The following is a 19,529-nucleotide window of genomic DNA, read 5'->3' as shown; positions in this document are numbered from 1 at the left end:
CATGTTCCACAGGAGGGGCTCGGACACTCAGGGCAGCAGTGAAAACTCTTCTGATTAGTCTGTGGGGAGCACAGTGTGTGCAGCCATCAGGCCAGACAGTGAGACTCAGCACAGGACTAGTGGGAGGGACCAAGAGAGTCCCCTGGGCTGGGCCTGAGAATGTGACCTCAGCTGGCTGGGCCTGGCACCTGGAGGCAGAATGCCCACCACTGCTGAACAGCTGGCTCGGCCGATTCTTCCTTGTGCCCATCTACACCCTCACCAGGGGCTCCTCTCCCGCACAGGGATGAGCTCACGCCAGCATACACGTTTCCCACATGGCTGAGAAAGTCCCTGTATAAAGGCCCCAAAAGGCTGTTGGTAGAGGCAGAGGATTAGCTGTGTAAAGGCAGGAGGTGTCTCCTATAAGCACAGACTTTTAGTCTTGGCAGCCATGATTACAGCTCCCATGTTAATTGTCTACACAGCTAAGGGCGGAGCCACAGGCCCCCGGGTAGAGTGGGGTCCTCATCTCAGGCTCTGCCCCAGTCCTTCTCTGTCTCATGAGCTGACAAATGGGCCTGGGTCCAGCAGAATCAATCACATGTGATCCAAACAACAAATTCCTGGGCGGAGGGATGAGCACGGGCTGCTCTTCCAGAGGCCCTGAGTTCAATCCCTGGCACCCCATCTGTAACGGGATCTGATGCCGTCTTCTGGCATGCAGGTGCACATGCAGACAAAGCATTCACACACATAAATAAATTGTAAAAAACAAACAACAAAGTCATAATCTACACATCTATATGGCCTTCTTGTCATAATCTACAAGTCTATACAGCCTTCTTGTCATAATCTACACATCTATATGGCCTTGTCATAATCTACAAGTCTATACGGCCTTCTTGTCATAATCTACAAGTCTATATGGCCTTCTTGTCATAATCTATACGTCTATATGGCCTTCTTGTCATAATCTACACGTCTATATGGCCTTCTTGTTTAGATTCAAAACTGATGATCTGCAACACTAACACCACCTGCCAATCAACTGCAGCAGGCTTGGTAGAGCCAGCCATGACGACACAGGCATGACCAGGTGTAGCCGGTGCACCCAGTGCCAGGAAGCTGCCCCAAGCCCAGCCTTTGTGTTAGCAGTGGTGTGTCTTATTGATTCTATACTGTGCACACACACACACACACACACACACACACACACGCAAGTGTCTACACTGTGTGCACACGCACTCGAGTGGAAGGTCTCTTCCCATCCTCCCTCCCTCACTGCAAGCTTGCAGGACTCCCCCTGAGCCTTTGCACACAGCCTCGGTCGGGAGTGTCTGGTCTGAGGGCGTTGGTCACAGCACTCTAATATGAAGCACTAACTGCTGCAGGCTAAAGCATGGGGGTGGGGTGTCCTGCCCCAGGATGGACCGGGGCCAGAGCTGGCCATTTAAAGCCTCTGTCCTCGGGGCCAGAGCTGGCCACCTAAAGCCTCTGTCCTCGGGGCCAGAGCTGGCCACTTAAAGCCTCTGTCCTCGGGGCCAGAGCTGGCCACCTAAAGCCTCCGTCCTCGGGGCCAGAGCTGGCCACTTAAAGCCTCTGTCCTCGGGGCCAGGCCTCCTCTGGCCTCCTGCTCTAACACTTCCCTTCTAGGACAGTAGATTCAGTGTGCTGTGACACTTTCCCCCCTGCAGTGTGCTGTGACACTTTCCCCCCTGCAGTGTGCTGTGACACTTTCCCCCCTGCAGTGTGCTGTGACACTTTCCTCCCTTGCCTTAGGAACAACTCACGGTCCCCTTGTAAGGCCCTCCTGGCCACTGGGCTGGTGGTGCTCACCCCACCACTGTGAGATACCCTGGTGGCCTCTTGTGGATCATGAATGGAGGTGACAGGCCCTTATTCCAACTTATTCCACTGGACTGGCCCTCATGGGGGAGACACAGCAGCTCAGCGGACAGCCAGGCTGACCGTGTTCTGTGCACACTGTGTACGGCAATCTGGACCTGAGGGTCCTCAAGAGACACACTTGCAGCTTGGAGGGCAAAGAGGTGGGTGAAGAGATTGGGGTGGAGGCAGAGGCAGGCCTGGGATGGGGAGGTGTCCTCTGAGCTGGGCAGTGCCCATGCCTCTTGGAACAGATGTACCAAGTGCTGCATTTCCTGCTTTGCCCAAAGGCTACTTACTGAGAACTACACTCTGGCCAAACCAATGCAGGAGGCAGATACACAGCCTCAGATTCCAAAGACAGTGACCGTCCCAGCACAAAAGCGCTCGGTGGTCCTTTGCGTGTTGAGTTCTCTGGGCTTGAACATGACCCCTCTGAGCCTGTAGAAGCCTGTGGACCGAGGTGTCCACACAGAGATCGGAGTCCTGATCCCCTTCCTCAGGATAAGGGCCTGAGTGAGATCCCTCCTTCCTCCTTCCTGGAAGCAGGCTGTATGTGCCCCTGTCGTGCTGAGCTAGGAACCATAACCTCCCTCTCTGCCCCCGGCTCTCAGAGTCCAGAGCAACAGAGTAGGAAAAAAACTGTATTTTAACCTCTGTGGAAAACCAGAGGCCATGGGAGGAAATATCTCCTCAGGTCCAGGACCGGCTGGTACAGTGTGGTCACTGTGAGCATCATCTGGGCCGACGCAGAGTCCCCTGCGAGGAGCAGGCCCCGCCAAGCAGGTGGCTCTCAGTCACACTGCAGACACCTGGCCCAGAACCTGAACAGAGGCCGGTGGCCCCAGGCCAAATCAGCAGGTCTGTCTCAAAGGAGGAAGAGAGATGTGAGATACTCTTTCCTGTCAGGATGAGGATGACAACTCCTAACTCCATATGTGCCAAGCACAAGGACACATGTGGCCATCAAAGACCATAACCACCTGCCAGTTCCACTCCTCAGACCCCCATGATCACCTTTCCAGAGGTGAGGGATGGCTGCAGCAAGGTGCTGGCCTCAGTGCCAACCCTGCTGGGCACAGCTGTGACAGCCACTGCAGGGAGGACACAGTCACAGGGAGCTCACCCTAGGAAGGTCCCTTGCTTTCTCTGTCACAACACTCTGCCTTCTAGAGGCCTGCAGTGACAGAGTCAGGGCACCAAGGAATGAACCACCTAAAATCATATGCCCCACCCCCAAACAAGAAAGGAGCCAGGTGCCCCCTCAGGTATTCTGACGTCAGGGCTTGTGGCACACCTGACTGACCCCCGCCCGTGACCTGAGCCGCTGCATGGCGTGCAGATGACCGTGCACCTTTCACCGGCCCTTGGTTGGGCTCCTGTGGCTGTGAGCAGGCCTGGCTGCTTTGGGAAGGAGAAGGAAGTTGGTTGCGGACCTGATTCTTTCGCTGCCCCGTTCTAACCTGGACTGGGTGCTCTCATCTGGAGGGCTAAGACAGGGTCTGCCCCGCCTGGCTGTGTGCCAGTCATAAGGTGCCGAGAGGCTCCTCCATGGGTTGGGACGTTCTGTGACAGGGCAGCTGGCTCTTTGCAGTTGGATCGAGCTCTTCTGAGAACACAGAAATCAAATCCTCTTTGTGAGCTCCATACCTCCTCAGCCCCAGGCTGGGCATTCTCCGGTTACAGGGTAGCTCGCTGAGGCCCTTGAGGTATGGAGTTCTGCCCACACAGGGGCCAGAGGAGTCCTCAGCCTGACACTGACTCCATACGGGTCTTACCTTCCTCAAAGCACTGCCCTTACCCCGGCCAAACAGAAAAGAAAAGAAAAGAAAAAAAAAAAAAACAACCAACCAACCAAACAAACAAAAAAACCCCACACAGTAGAGGAGCCGGGTCCCAGGGACACAGGTCCTGAGGCACAGGAGGCTGCCCTCCTAACATGTCTTCCTACTACCCACAGCACATACGGACAGAAGCTGTCCCTCACCCTCGCTCCAAGCTAAAGGGCTCTGCTTCAGGGAGCACGGGTGGCAGGTGTGGGCTGGCCAGCACAGCAGTCAGCCTGGGGATGGCATGCTGGCACACGAGCCCTCCCCGCATCAGGAAACCCCTCCACAGAAGCAACCGAGGCTGCATTCCGTGTCAGCAGGGCCCTGGGGAGGGAGCTAAAAATAGACCGATGCTTGAAGATGGCTGGCAGTGAGGGCGGGGGGCCTGCGGGAGCTGGAGGGGCATCGTGCACACTCGGGGAGCCGTGTGCCATCCACGTGTGTGCCCAGGTCCAGCAGGCTCCTTTTTTAGGAGTCTTCCCGTCCTCCATGCCGACTACTCCTGCCCCTCAGTGAAGAACCAAGGAGCGTCAAAGGAGCATCTTCAACAAGTGTGAAGCAGCATCCGGACCCATAGGACACCACCGAGGGCGAAGTCTCTGAGCTCCCCCCAACCCCTGCGGTGCTCCAGGTCCTGCTGCCTCCTCTCTCTGAGCAGTGCTCCCCCTGTGCTCCTCAGGACGCAGATTTCTACTGCTTCAGTGAAGGTCATGGGCCTGGAACCTGACCGCAGGGCAGGCACACGGGGTATGTGACCCCACCCTCCACAGCTCACCCTGGCCTCAGTGTGGGGAGCTCAAAAAGGTGCACCTGCCCACGTAGCCGGGAAGGAGGGCTCAGGGGTTCCCTGCAGTGCTGAGACCACGCCCACAGCAGCACCAGCCCTCTCTACCTCCTGATACTGCAAGCCATGCCAAGATGCAGGCCATCCACCCAGCTCTGGAGCTGACCTCATCTTGTACCCCTGAGTAACCCTCAAGACCCCAGTCCTCAGCACTATAGAAAGGCCTTGGGCACGGCCCAGTTGTTTTCTGAATCTGCTCCTATGTGAGCCTTCTCTCGCCCAGCCTCCTGAGACGGCTCCTCCTGCTTCCCACCCAGGCCTCTCTCTGGCTTCCTTGTAGCTGCTGGCCAGGCCTTTCTAGTCTCTCCTCACTTCCTGCCTAAGGTCACAAGGCTGACAAGCGGGCTACCTCTTTCCCCATCTACATGTGCCCTGGTAGCACAGAATTGAAGATTGCGTTTCATCAGGTGACACAAAAGCCCAAAGTCACAGTAGGAGGACCCATGCCTCAGCTCTCCCAGGCCCCCTGAGGAGCTTGAGGTGCTCCTAAGACCACAGCCCAGCACGGATGCACAACCCCAGGAACCTGGGCACGGTGCTATCACGTCATAAGGAACAGTGACGTGATGAGTTCAGAGAGATCTGTCCTGACCCACCTGCCCACCCACCCTAAGGCCTGCAGCTTACAAGTAGAGACTTGACTACACCTGAGCACAGGCCATGAGAGTGGCCCGGCCTGGGTCCTGCCCCGTTAGGACAGGATGGTTCCTGAGGACACTTACCACAAGCTGAGGCACAGGCAGAGGCTTGCCATCCTGGTTCAGGGACACGTAGGTGAAGAAGGCACTGGCGGCCCGGTAGCGCTTCTGTGAGTTGTCCACCACAGGGTCAGCGTCCACCAGGACCTCGATTTCCATGGACTTATTGCTTGTGAAGGTCATGCGTCCAGAGATGGTGATGACACAGCCTGCAGAGGACACAGAGCTGCTGCATTATGGGACACCAGCTTGGTCTCTACCCACAGGGACACCTTGTAGGCAGGGCATGCCAGAGAGAAGCCATGTTACTGAGGGCAGTTACGATGCTGAGTTAGGCAACACAGGCAGCGGCCACTACGAGACGTTACGACAGACTATTAGTGCGTGTCATTATTAGTCAGTGTGAGTCATCTGTCTCCACAGCAGACAGTCACTGCTGCCCCAGCACTTCTGGCAGCCACTAGGTCCAGACCCACTGAACACAAGGCCAGGAGGGGCAGATCAGTCAGCCAGGCACTGGCGAGCTTGCTCAGTCCTGCCTCAGAGGGAGGTCGAACCTGCCACCTTCCCTGTCCTCTAGGGCAGGGTGGTGCCCATGGCCACACAGCTGCCACACTGTGATGTTCTGAGCACCACAAGTCAGGCCAGAGGTTTACATTTTTTATGCTGGACTGATGGGAACTTGTGAGTTTCAGGCTCATTCTATAAGCCAGTGGTCTCAAACATGGCCTGAAGTCTCCTCCTCTAAGCTCTAGGACAACATGTCAGCATTGTACTGAGGTATATCTCTTGTCAGCACTGACATGGGGTCATGTGATCATGACCTTAGTCCAAGTCACTGCCACTGTAGATACCCTGACTGACTCCTCTCAAGTCTACTACACCCTTCCCTGGGCACATGGTGCTCCAGTCTGGCTTCTGCGTCTGGATATGACACCTCTCCTCTGTCACCACCCACCCTTTTCCACAGCCCATCCAGTGCCTGGCTTTACCTCTCTCCACACTCGGTAGTTTCTGGTCTCAGGATGCTTGGATCTGCTCTTATAAATGAACACAAGGGAGCCTGCGTCCAGAGAACCATGACAGGGAAGGAAGGCAGTGGACCCGGGGCCGAGGCTAGTGCTGCCAAGGGTCATCAGTCCCACCCATGATGAGAGCCACAGCTGTGCTGGCCTGTGGGGCCTGTGGTTAAAGCTAGATGCTGTCACTTCTGACTGGTATGTGACCATCATCAGAATCCTTATCCCTTCTTCCCGCATGGTGGTCTTCTAGGCCAGCCCATGTGGGTCACAGGGTCTACTCAGCAGGGACCAGTGCTGGCTACAGAGTCCTACAACACACATCTAGCGTCCTAGCTTCAAGACAGGCCCTGCAGGACACATTGAGACAGCCAGAGAGAGAGAGAGAGAGAGAGAGAGAGAGAGAGAGAGAGAGAGAACAATGAAGGCAGCGGGCTATTCTGTTAAGAAGGACCAGAAAGTTCCATTCCACATTCAGCTTCATACTTACACAGGGTGTTTCAGGGCAGGACTTGGCCATTCTGGGAGGGAGGGAAGAGCCAGGGTCAGCGACAGGCGGCCTGACACAGCTGTAAGGCTGCTACATGTGAGCATCTGCCAGTGCGACCACACCCTATGCCACATCCCGGCCTGTCACCAGCTCAGAGTCACCCAGGCCTTGTAGTGCCTCTGCCCTGTCCTAAATGTCCACTGAGATCTGGGCTGCTAGGCAAGTGGGAAAGAAGAAACCAGCAAGATGTCCTCAAAGACCAAGGCTCAGATGAGGGCCACCGTGTGAAGGGCCGACTACTGCTGTGAGGGGCAGATTCCAGATTCTCCAAACATGCCGTGAATTCCAGACAACAAATGAAAATGTGTCTGTCTGCTATCACCCATGAAACCCATTTCCTACCATTTGCCACGGCAAAGTCCTGGCTGTTCATGGTTTAATGTCTAAGTTGGAAATCTAATGCTTTTAACCCCAAGTTTAAGTCAGAAATGGCTGGTTCTGAGACCTGGACCACGGGACGCAAAGCAGGAAGGGTCTGGAGCCAGGGATGCCACAGCACACAGCAAACACCCCAAATCTGGGCCTTTTGGGTCCCAGGAGAGCTGCCTCACAGTGTCACACATAAGCCTCAGGAAGACTCCAGACACATGACAGAGCTGGCACCTGATGCAGCCGCCACGAGAACAGCATAATCAAACCGAAAGCTCCTGCTGAAGATCAAATCCTCAGCTCCAGGGCCTGGGATGGACGGACAGACGGACGGATGGACAGACGGATGGCACAGAGGCCCCACAGTGTCAAGGCCTGCCTAGGGAAAGCGGTCCATGTGGGGGCGGGGCCTGGGGAGAGGCAAGCTCATATGCTCCTGCCCTGACCTCACCTCCACACTCCAGCAGGGCCTCCAACCACAGACTCTTCCCCTACAATGGCAGCCTGCTTCACCCTTGGTGGTCCTTCTCAGGGACACTGCCGACAGCCCATCTTCCTCCACCACCATCCTCCCACCTGTGACCACTCTCCCTCACAGATCTCAATGTCCCAGTCTGGAATGCCTAGGGGGCAAAGCAGGGTCCCCATTACGTGGTGAGTAAACACAGACCCACAGGGCTGTGGACCATGGGCACCTAGCATGGGCACCCGGCTGGCTCCCAGAGCTCAGGGAAGCCCTACACCCTACTGTTCCCCCCAGGTGGACAATGGACAGGCCTGGACCGAGTGGCTCAAAAGCACAGCCCTGGGCTCCTTCATCAAAACACCTTCTCCTACAGGTTCACTGTGCATGTACATGCTTTGCCTGTGTGTATGTGTGTGCGTGTGCGTGTGTGTGTGTGCGCGCACGCGCGCGCGTGTGTGCGTTCGTGTGTGTGTGTGGGGGGGTGGACTGGAACTGGAGGTTTGGATGGGCACCACGTGGATACTGGGAATTGAATCCCAGTTCCCTGCAAGAGCTCCAACTGCTGAGCTGGGCTTTGGCTTCATCCCACAAACCAGTCTCAGTCCACACAGGACAATTCAGAGTATAATTAAAATGAAAACGAATGCTTGCGTGTGCTTATAGTCCCCAGGTATCCTGGTCAACAGAGTGAGACCACCCCAGAACAACAGGGCAGGGGTGGGGAGTTTCTCTGTGTGGAACTGGCTCTGTAGGCCAGGCTGGCCTGGGATTCAGAGATCTACCTGCCTCTGACGCCCTAGTGCTGGAATCAAAGGTGTGTGCAGCGCTGCTGCCACCCAGCATTTGATGTTTTCTTTTTTGTTTTTGTTTTTAAGCAAGGCCAACAGAATGGAACGTAGGGAACTCCTAGGGGCAGAAGACAACTATTCACCCCACCCTCCAAACTCAGCAGAAACAAAGGTTAACAAGGGGCACCTGGAGCAGCACCTTTCTTGGGGTACACCATCAGTGCACACAGCTTCAGAAGACACAAGGCCTACTCAAAGGTGAGAAGCATCTGTAGCCACACCATATCCAGAGTAAACTTCTGACCTGTGAAGACCAAATGTTGTCCCCCTCACCCTGCAGCTGCTGCTCTGTGTCCTGGATGCCTGGCTGTGTCCTGTCGGGGGTCACCAAGAGCCCTAGTGGCTGTGGGCAGCCCACCCTCACAAGCTGACGTTTGCAGCCTGGAACCCTGAGGTAACAGGCTGCAGAAGGCAGGATCTCAGCACAGTGCCTGGCGCTGATATCAGCAGTGTCCAAGGTAAATGTGTCAAGTGGCAGTGTTGTGAACTGCCTGCTTTGAAGCCACAGAGAGCCAGTCTGAAGGATGCCCACAAGGTGGGCAGCTTGGCCCAGCTGATTCCCCCACTGACAGCGTTACTCCCCAGGATGCAGCAGCTGGATTATAACAGTCTACCAGGGATTTGAAAAAGAAAAACTAATTTTTAAAAAAGCAGCTGTTACCGAGCACTCCAAAGTTTCTAACAACTGCATGTTTTGGGTGCCAGAGAGCCAGGGCTCTCCAGAAAGCACAGCCAGCCAATGGACGCTGGTGCGAAGCTGTAGCCTCTTAGACGGGTCCCGCTGTCACCTTCTCTCTGGGAGGCTGGTCATCTGCAAGAAAACTGCCCTTTCGGTTTCCTAACTAGCACTTATAAAGACCATCTCTTCAAGGAAACTGCTTGGAATTCAATGTCTCAAGCAAGGAGGAGAATGGAGAAGAGAAAGTCAGCCCTGGATCCATTCTGCTCATGTGGTTGAGGTCTCTCCTTCATTCTGAGGGACAGCGTGACTGTCCACCGCAGGCTCCCCATGCTGTGTACTGTCCAGGATCCTTGTCACACTCGGCCTGCCACAGCTCACGAACAGCTCACTGTCCCCAGCCGGCATGCATGGTGCTGGCATGGAGACCCTGTGCTGCTGCTCTTGCTGATCTCAAGGGGCTGGACCTCTGTCCTCCTCATGTCCTACCGGGCAAGGGGACAGTGACACAGGACTGGACACGTCCTGTGTGTAGATGAAGCCACTGGACACTTGAACTCAACCTATACCTTTAGCATGTGTGAGTGGCAACCTTCCTCTGTACCAGGACGCTGGGCTGAGCGGGCCCAGCATAGGGTGTTGCAGGCAGCCATGGAAGTTGTGAGACACAGGTGTGATGGAGTGTGTCCTCTCTGTTCTCAGCATGAGTGAAGAGTTATCCTCAAAGAGCCAAGTTTGTAAATAGCAAGTCTGCTGTTCCGCAGGGGCAGGGGCAGGGGCCCGAGTGGCCACATGGGGAGCCGGGTTGTGAAGGCTGCCTCTGCTGGAAACCCGGTGCAGCAGACTGTACCTTAGCACCAGCCTGCCCTGCTAAAGTTCACACGTTCTTTCCTGCCTTTCTGGAACAGGCCTATGACCATGTAACGCTGTTGGCATAGTTTTTCTGGGGGGCATCCTATCGAATGACAAACATATCTCCTTCTAAGAGACAGACCCAAAAGACAGCCTGTGGTTCAGGACACAGGGAGCGAGAGAAGGCAGGATAGATTCTCAGAGTGTGTGAGGCTCTCGTGATACCAGGAGAGAGTTCATTTCTGTCATTTTAAGCATCACAGTCTGCAGGCTTCTGACACAGCAGCCCCAGGGAGCTAGCACCATTTTGAATACCATGAGTTCATGTGTGTCAGGTCCATCTTTCAGGAGACGTCCCTGAGCTCGTGAGTGATGGCTTATCTTGCACACACTGATGCATGTCACGCCTTCTCTGAAGAGGTGGCAAAACTGTCCCCTGGGGCCTCCTCCACGCCAGAGCTGAGGTGGGAGGCAAAGTAAAGTCACAGGGACAGCGGCAGCAAAGCCCGGGGTGAGGTGACCAGCAGTCTCATTAGACCTGGGTCGCTGGCTCCTCCCTCCTCACAGCTGACACTGTGTCACCACAAACCCAGAGTAGGAGGGACTTGCCAACCTTGTGTCTCAGGTCTAAGGTGGCAGAGCCCTCTCTACTGAGGAATCAACCCCATCGGTGGTGACAACACAGCCATGGACATGTGAGGAGGGACCCTCTTTGCTGGACACACTCTAGGTGTGTAATAAGACAACACCCAGGGACCTCCCAGGAGATATCTCTGTACAAACAACAAGCAAGGCCACAGTGTGTCAAAGCCTGAGAGACGGGCGCAGACACTGGCCAGACTCCATAGAGCTCTTTCAGGATGGCCTCAATTCCTTCAAACCCCAAACAAGACATCATCATTTACAGTAACCTGCTGCTTCCTGAGAGGAGCCATGTGTCTCCTTCAGAAGTCTCTACCTAGAAGGCTGTTTAGTAGGAGGACAAAGGAAAGGACTGTGGCAGATACTGAGGGAGGGGCTCTAGGGAAGAGGCCTCTCATCACAGATTTTACCTTTTAAAGACAGGGTCACACTATGTAAAGATTCGCACCACCAAGATCACAGCTCTTCAGCTACAGAGACCAGGCCAGCCAGGAGGCTCTGTGTAACAGACACCCATGCTCACCCCCAACTCATTGGACCAAAAGTCACGGAAGGGCCTTTGGAAGTGAAGACCCTTCCTGTGCTTCAGGTAAATGCACCTTCAGTCAGTCTGTCCTCAGGGGCCCTCAGGGGCCCACAGCTCTGCTGGCAGAAAGGCCTGAGAGAAGCTGCCTGACTCTCATCTGCTGTGTGACCTTGAGTGAAGCAGCTCCTCTAATCCAGAGCCACTGTCTCTGCAACGGCCCTTTCCAAGCAGCTCCTGGCCATGCGGGGGCTCAGGTGAGGATCTGGGGGTCTTCTCCCTGCTGTCTTCATTCTGAGAACAGGACTGAGCTGCTTTAAGGGCTCTCTGACTTGAGGCCTCGCTGAAACAGCGACGACTGGGTAGACACGGAGGAAACGCTGCTGTCTAGGATCCTTTCCTCAGACCTCGGTCACAGGGAGGTCTGGGCAGGGCCAGTTCTGCAGGGCAGGCCTGCTCTCCATGGTGGGTTGGGTTTATATTAACAACGCAGTGCTGAGCAGCCACTGAAGACTGCACCCGACACAGCACTCCCCAGTGGAGAAAATCATGTGTATTGTATGGATGCATCGCCTGTCAATTACAAAACCTATGGCCTATAGGAAAGGGTAGAATAGAAGGTAAGAAATCACATCCAGGAGGCAGAGAGGATTCTGGGATTGAGCCAGGAGCAGGAAGATTCACCCAACAGATGCATGCGCCTGAGCACAGGTGACCAGCCGTGCGGCAGAAGTGGTGAGGATAGTTGGGTCATCTTAGGTTACGATCTAGTCAGAGAAGAGCCTAGCTAAATGGCTAACATATTTGGAACCATACTTTGAGTCCAGGTCTTATTTCTGGGAGCATGGCGCTGGCAGGAAGAACCACAGCTAACTTCTATACTCTCTCCTCCTAAAAGGCTCATGGCATGAGCCACAAGTAGCGAGGCCCCCAGGGCTTCTGACACACCAGGCCTCCAGGAGCAGGCGAAAGTAGCCAAGATCCACTGTCGTGGGCAACTGTGAAGATGAGACTGCTGTCCGTCTGTGGCAAACACCCGTCAGTAAGATGAATTCTTGTAGTGGAGAGCGCCACGTCACTGCTGTGTGTCCTCACTGGACTGCTCTGTATCTTGCCAACCTCAGAGACTTCAGAGGCGCGTCCTCTGACCATGAAGCAGGCCCTGCCAGGTACTAGGAGCACCAGGGCCATAAGACTCCTAGACTGTCATGAGCCATGCGAGGCCCTGCCTCACCCACGGCCCTCCCACGAGCTGCCTCCTGATGCAGGATCCCAGGGCCACCCCATGCCTACAGCGCACAAGGCTGAGACCCCGATGGACCTGCTCCATCGGCTGCAGAGGCCAGCCAGGGATTACATTTTCACCGTGTGAACATTCCCAAGTAGCCCGTAAGCAGGGTGAGTGGCGAGAGGTTGGGTGAGGGAGTGCCTCAGGCACCTCCCGAGTTCCTGCCACCACTGTCTGTCCATCTGGTTGGGTCACCTCCTACTCCCCAAGGAAGAAACCTACAAGGCTTGGTGGCAGCTATTAAGTGAAAGTGAGTGTACCACAGGGCTGCCCTGGCTTCAGGATGAGCGAAGCTGGCGTTCAGGGGTAGAAACCTCCATCACTGCAGTCAGATCAGTGAACACCAGCCTCACCAGTGTGTGCGGAGGGCAAAGCGCAGCCCTGCCTTCCGGCTGCTCGGGGGCACAGGCAGACAGCAGGTGTGAGCACAGAGTGAAGGGGCACCAGGAATCCCGAAGAGATGCCCCTCTTTCCCAGGGAGAGCGAGCCTTACCTTTTCGGATCTTGTCATGGAAGTTAATGGCGTCCACGGAGGCGGTTACTATGTTGGTCTTGCAGTGGCGTGCAGCCACAATCCCAGCCACTTCATCCATGAGCTTCATGGTGACACCTGCAGGGGAAGGGGCGGAGCTGCTGAGACAGTCCACACCTGGGAACAAGTCCTCCATCCACATGGCCGGGCTCCAGTCTGCAGGACTGGGACGCGGCATGTGAGGACTCTGATTTGAAAGCCCAATTCCTCAGGAGTATCTGACAGTGTCAGGTGACATTCTAGGCAACTGACAAAGAGAGAACCCTTTCTAGTTCTCCACAAACCTCACTCTGCCAGGAAAAGTTCATGACAATGTCCCCTGGGAGGACATCAGTCAAAACATCAGCTGCTTAGAAATCGTTGCACACTTCTGTGACCCATATACTCACAGGCCATCCTGCGCTACATAGCAAGATCCTATCTCAAAACAAGGACACAGTCAGATGACACAGAGCAAGGACAGCTCAGAATCACACAAGTTCTTCCTTCTTTCTTTTCTTTCTTTCTTTGCTTCCCTCCCTCCCTCCTTCCCTCCCTCCCTCTCTCCCTCTCTCCCTCTCTCCCTCCCGCCTGCCTCTGCCTCCAGAGTGCTGGATTAAAGGTGTTCCCACCACCATCCCACAGCCCCAGTCCTTGCTAAGGAGGGCTGAGGAGGGGGCAATTTCTGAGCAATGGCTGGAAAGAGAAACTGTGATTCAACCGCTCTGCACCCAGGGACAGAGATGCTCAGAGAAACAGGCCCGCAAACGCAATGCCAACAGCAGTCTCATTCACAACAGGCAGAGAGAAGAAGCGGCACAGACTGCAGCCTGCTAATGAAGGCCAGCAAGACGGGAGCAGTCAGGAAGGAGTCGGGAGACTCCAGGGTCCCTAGACAGGGCGGAGCAGAGGGGGAGTGAGGTGAGTGCCAGGGACACAGGGCTTCTCTTCTGGAGGAAATGTTTCCCAAGCAACACTCTAAAAGGTGAAATGCTCCACAGCTAAACTCTTTGAGCACGGTTGTGATGCCCCAAGCAGCAAATAAATTTCATACTGCAGAACTGTTTAACACACAAAATCATACTGTAAGAATGTAAGACCCACTGTGCAAAACAGCATAGCAGGTCCTCAACATTGGAAACTCTAGTCGGCCCCACAGTGCAAAGATAGCTCTGCAGGTCTCCCCATCTCTGCACTCTCCGCCTTGCTAAACTCTGTCAGATCTCCTTCCTATAGCTAGCCACCAAGGCCCATTCCCTTAATTGGCCACTTCCTCCTCCTGAAGCTGACCACCAAGGTGCAGCTTTCAAAGCATTGAAGTCCAGCAATCAAAAGTCTCCTTTGGTTCACCTGCTTAGCACGGCCAATTAAAACTAAACACCTCATCCTAATACAGGGTCCCTATTACATTTATAAACTGCCTGTCCTTCGCGACAGGCCCCCGCTGTCCTTTCTGTGCAGGGCAATCCTTTGTCCTCTAGAACACATGTGTCCTCTCCTCTCCCTGTTCCCTTTCCCATCTTCTTCTCTCTCTCTCTTCCTCTCTCTCCCCCCCTCTCTCTCTCCCTTCCTCCCTCCCTCCCTCCCTCCCTCCCTCTCTCCTGTGTGCTGAGACCCTGGTCTTGGGGGTCTTGAGCCAATACTGATCTCTTACACCAGCAATCGGGCAATCTACTTCCTGGGTGTAGAGCCGAAGGAGCCTGCCTCTCTATCAATGACAAGTGCGTGTGTAGTTTGCACACATGCATGTGCGTGCACTTGTATGAGTGCCTATACAGATGTGTTGCTCAGCATGACCCTAAAGATTAGAAGACAGCTTTTGGGAGTTGGTTTTCTCTTCCCATTATGTGGAAACTGGAACTTGAACGCAAGTCCTGCCAGCCCTATTTGCTTATTCTTATTTAAATTTTATCACCGCACCATCACCACCACCATCATCAGGTCGCACGTGTGGAGGTCAGAGGACAATTCGTGGATCACAGGAATCAAACTCAGCTCACTGGATTCACATGGTTGGTCCCTTGCTGGCTTATTTTTGAGACAAGGTCTTGCTAATGTAACCTAGACTGTCCTTGATCTCAAGATTCTCCTGCCTTAGTGCCCCAAGCACTGGGATTATAAACTACGAAGATCACAGTGATACTGACCCACCCAACAGAAAGCGGGGTGCTCACTATTCCCGGACACGCAGCTCGAGGACATCACAGCCCTCGCGTGCTGGCAGGTGACAGCACTGTCCAGCAGGAACTACATGTTTATTTACAGGACTTTCTAGGAAGTGGAAGGCTCAGCTAACCCTAGTGAGGGAGGGGAAGAGAACGGAGAGCTGGCTGCAGGCCCCATCTTCAAGTGCCACACACGGGTGCCAGGCTGCCCACCTACACAGGAGGCCAAGAGCCCACTTCTCTTAGCAAGGACAGGGGCACAGAGCCACAAGCCCCCCAGGTCTAAGCACAGGAGAAGAGAGCCAGCCACTGGCACCGGCTTCCTCCTGCGCAGGCGGAAGGGGCCCCAGCTCGGCACTCTGGGTCTGGGCAGGGGTCGCACTGACTTGGCACAGAAACACTTACAGTCCTGTCTGGGCCCACCAGAGGATCCACAGTCCTCCCACTGGCCTGGGAACCTGCGGAAGCCGAGACAGGGCCAGGCATAGCAGGGGAGGGGCTGTAGGATTAAGTCCATAGCCTGGGATGTCCGAGAATCAAAAATGCAACAGGATCCTCCACGAGTCAAAGCTCTCAGCCTTGGAAAGACGGGGCTCATGGCTGAGTGAATGTAGGCGTCCCCACAGTGGCTCAGGGTCAGGGCCAGGAGCTGGGTAGCCCGCAGTACCATTCCATGCCTGACGCCATGCTGCAGCCCCGCAATCAAGCCTGGTGCATGCCCATGCGTGACACAAGAGCGTGATTGGGTGCCCCAGTGAGCAGGCAGCCCCGACAATCTGTGCAGAAGAGGAGGAGGTCTCAGCACCCTCAGGATGGCTGAGGAGCAGGTGAGGTGAAGGGCCAGTGGTTGTGCAGCTGCTATCATGGGGGCAAGGCCTACTGCGGAACTCGACTCCACTTTCCTGAGGAGAGAGAACTAAGATGCGCCGGCCGGGGTGGGGGTATCAGGGAAGTCTGGACCACATGCACTCTGCGCTGGTTAGTTATCACAGGGGTCAGAAGACAGCCAGCCTCTCACCTCACCCCCATGGAGGTATGCCCCGAGCCATGCCATTACACCCTGATTTGGCCGTGGCTTCACCGCAAGTCTGTGTGTGCATTCTGGGGAGGACAGAGAGGGCGTGTTCATAGGCTGAGTTCTAGGTAGATTTTCTCCATAAGGACCAGCACGCACTCAGACCTTCACACACCACACAAGTCACGACAAAGTCCTTGGCGCGCATCAGAAGCTCCCTTGGCTCAGATGAGTACCAACAACATTGGCTGCAGAACACACACAGCACACCAGCAAAAGGTGTGCCCGGATCTAGACCATGCCCATCAGGCCAGCATACAATGGTCACCAGGAGGAGTCTAGGAGCAAGGCTGCTGCCCTCACAGGCACGACACTCCATCAATGCTGAGTTCCCAACACTGACTTCAGCACAGCTGTCCTCTCAGGACAGACCTCAGGAGCCCAAACCCTTCTGACAGGGATGAGCTGGCTATTCCAGGGAAGGAACGAATATGGAGAAGATGAAGTCTAGCATTGGCAGACAGGAGAAAGGTGGACACACACCCAGAGACTCTGCAAAGCTGCTGAGCTCAGAGAACTGACAGAAGATCTGTTCCAGTGAGTCCGGGGCCTCTGCCTATGGGGTCAGTCCCCATAGACTACTCTCAACAAATACAGACTGAGGCTGAGCCCCCCTGGAAAGCAGCCCCAGCAGACAGGTGCGTGGCAGTCTCTATCTGGCCAATCATGGCAGAGTCACAGGGAGCTGTGAGTCCCGGCCACACAGCAGGAACAGGGGACCCTGCTCAGGGGGCTGCTAAGGCCAGGCTATGCTCATTTCTAACTTGGCTGGCCAGATCAAGGGAGAAGTGGAACAGGGCGACAGCAGAGATCTCAGACATGGTGAGGGACAGGGAGGCAGGAAGATCACTGTGTGTAGGGGGTCACGACCTGAAGCACCTCACTGGTCTCTAGATAGGCTAGTGCGGGAGGGGCAATGAGGAGGGAAAGAAGAGTCGTGTCAAATCTACAGCTTGCTGGGCAGTGGCGCACACCTTTCATCCCAGCGCTTGGGAGGCAGAGGCAGGAGGATCTCTGTGAGTTCAAGGCCAGCCTGGTCTACAGAGAGTTCTAGAACAGCCAGGGCTACACAGAGACTCTTGTCTTAAAAAGCCAAAGAGTATATTGGAAGAGGCTAACCTCAGGCTATATTTACTAAAAGCCAGCTAGCTGCCACGGGCCATTGTCTCTAACATATGGACAGAGCCAGTGTACAAGGCTGGGCCCCAGGAGATTTTGGAAGAAACCAGCATGTCCAGGTGAGTTGCCGGCTCATAAGGGATGTGCTGGTCCACATCTGGACTCCATAGGCAGGAAAGAACACAGTGGAACATGCACACACATCTGGAGCTGTACCTCAGTTTCCCTGACCCAAGACAGATCTTGGTGCTCAAGATCAGGGCTGCTGGACATGAATGCCCTGTCGGAAAGACACCGACAGATCCCAAGTCTTCTCAGGTAAGTGTCCACTAGTGCTAACTCGACACTCAAAAGTGTCACTTTAAACAGTGACATTCTCCCCTCTACTCACAGCAGACTCGTGTGTGCATTATACAAACTATATCCAGTCTACCTCCAAGAATCCCAAGCGCTAAGAGTTCTAGCATGGTTCAAACACCGGAAGTTAGGCTTCCTGGGATGCTCAGACTAGCTGTCAGCCCGCAAAGGGTCACAAACTCCCAACATTCAACAGCTCAAAGTGAACCGCTATTCCATACAGGACCAGTGTGTGAAAAAGGACCAGGCTAAAGCCAGCCTCTAATCCCTCAAAGAAGCAGAGATTAGACTGCACAGCTCTGTCCACGGGCAAGGCCCCACTCCTGGAGTCTTGCCGCTGTAGCCACATGGTCTCTTTGGGCTGCTTCTGCTTACCCATCCCCCAGCTGTCAACAGGCATCTCACCGTGGTAGCCTGAAGGGAACCCAACCTACCACACACTGCCCCGCACCCAGGCTTCCTTCAAAATCTAGGCTCAAAGACTTCCTATCTTTTGAATTCTGCATGGCAATGTAGAGACGGTGCTGAGGTCTGCTGACACCATTCCCCCAAACATGGCTACAACAGCTTCCGAATGCCTGGGCAGCTCTTTGTAAGAGAAACACTGGAGATTGCTGCAGGAGCCTCTTTTTTTGTTTTAGTTACTTTGTTTTTTGAGACAGGTTTCTCTGTATAGCCCTCACTGTCCTGGAACTTGCTAGGTAGACTAGGCTAGCTTCAAACTCACAGAGATTCCTCCTGAGTGCTAAAACTAAAGGTACACACCAGCATGTGCAGCCCAAGGCCACAGTTCTCGGACAGTCTGTGGCATCCTGAGACGTCACGGCATCCGCCCTACCGCCTCCGTGCGGGCTGCCTGGCTTCCTCTTCCCTTGGTATGCTCTCCTTCCACCATGTTGGTGGCAAGTTACTGCCTCCTGATTGTACTTTAATGTCAGTAATCTCTCTTTAACAATTCCTACCACTCCAACACACACACACACACACACACACACACACACACACACACACACACCTTTAAATGTGTTCCTTCTCAACCCAAATTTGACAGAAAAAAAAAAAGAAAAGAAACCCCAAACCTTTGTCTTTTCACTCTCAGCTCTCAGTGTGAACCTGGCTATAACAGTCAGCACCACACACGCCGCACCCAAATGCTCTTCCTCTGCCTCGTCTAGTAATCCAATACTTCTGTTCAGCCCCAAAGGCTCAGGACACTGACAAAATGCAAATGCCCTTTGCCAGAACACAGCACAAATAGTCTCCTGTCCAATTCCCTTCTGAAGTTCATGAGCTTGGCTGATGCCGCCCATGTTTCTACCAATGTTCTGATCTGAGCTCCAGCACAATCGGTTCTCAGTCTCCTCCCCAAATTCTCCTAAATCCCCCAGTGCTCAGTCAGTGACTGCACTGCCCATCTCGTGTGTTTGCACGAGTGTGGATGTAAAAACCACAGCACCCAGGAAGGCAAACTGACCTCCCAGATGCCAATGCTCTGCTCGCCCCACTACCTCTGACTGAGCTCATTGCAAACAATAGAGAGTTGTTCTGCCTGTGACTGCTCTACCAAGGACTGCAGTGTGGGTCCAGCACCACACCAGCCAGTTAAATCACCTATGACTCTGGCCCTAGGGCAATCAGATGCCTCTAGCCTTCACAGGCCTGCACTCATGTACACACACACACACACACACACACACCTTTAGTCCAAGCCTTTTCTTCTCCCTTCCCATAGAGAAGGTCTGTCTATGTGGGTCTGAGCTGAGACCTGCTTGCTTGTGAGGTGGGAAGGGAAGAGGAGGACGGGCAGCCCGACAGGAGGGAACTAAGAC

General features: G+C 54.5%; 1 protein-coding gene across 3 annotated transcripts in view; it reads right to left on the bottom strand.

Moving 5' to 3' along the window:
- Acot7 (acyl-CoA thioesterase 7) overlaps nucleotides 1-19,529 on the bottom strand; it is a 93,626-nt gene that overhangs the window by 5,271 nt on the left and 68,826 nt on the right. For 2 of the 3 annotated variants that reach the window (XM_052178292.1, XM_052178291.1), the window contains exons 7-8: nucleotides 12,967-13,083; nucleotides 5,262-5,446 (exon numbers count right to left, since the gene is read on the bottom strand). In XM_052178292.1, the coding sequence (XP_052034252.1) occupies nucleotides 5,262-5,446; nucleotides 12,967-13,083 (302 nt within the window). Of the gene's footprint in view, nucleotides 1-5,261; nucleotides 5,447-6,746; nucleotides 6,778-12,966; nucleotides 13,084-19,529 lie in introns of those variants that run through there. The other variant, XM_052178293.1, reaches the window with a different exon arrangement.

The sequence above is a fragment of the Apodemus sylvaticus genome, chromosome 3, assembly GCF_947179515.1.
Source record: "Apodemus sylvaticus chromosome 3, mApoSyl1.1, whole genome shotgun sequence".
NCBI classification, from domain to species: domain Eukaryota; kingdom Metazoa; phylum Chordata; class Mammalia; order Rodentia; family Muridae; genus Apodemus; species Apodemus sylvaticus.
This window is presented reverse-complemented; position numbering and strand designations above follow the sequence as displayed.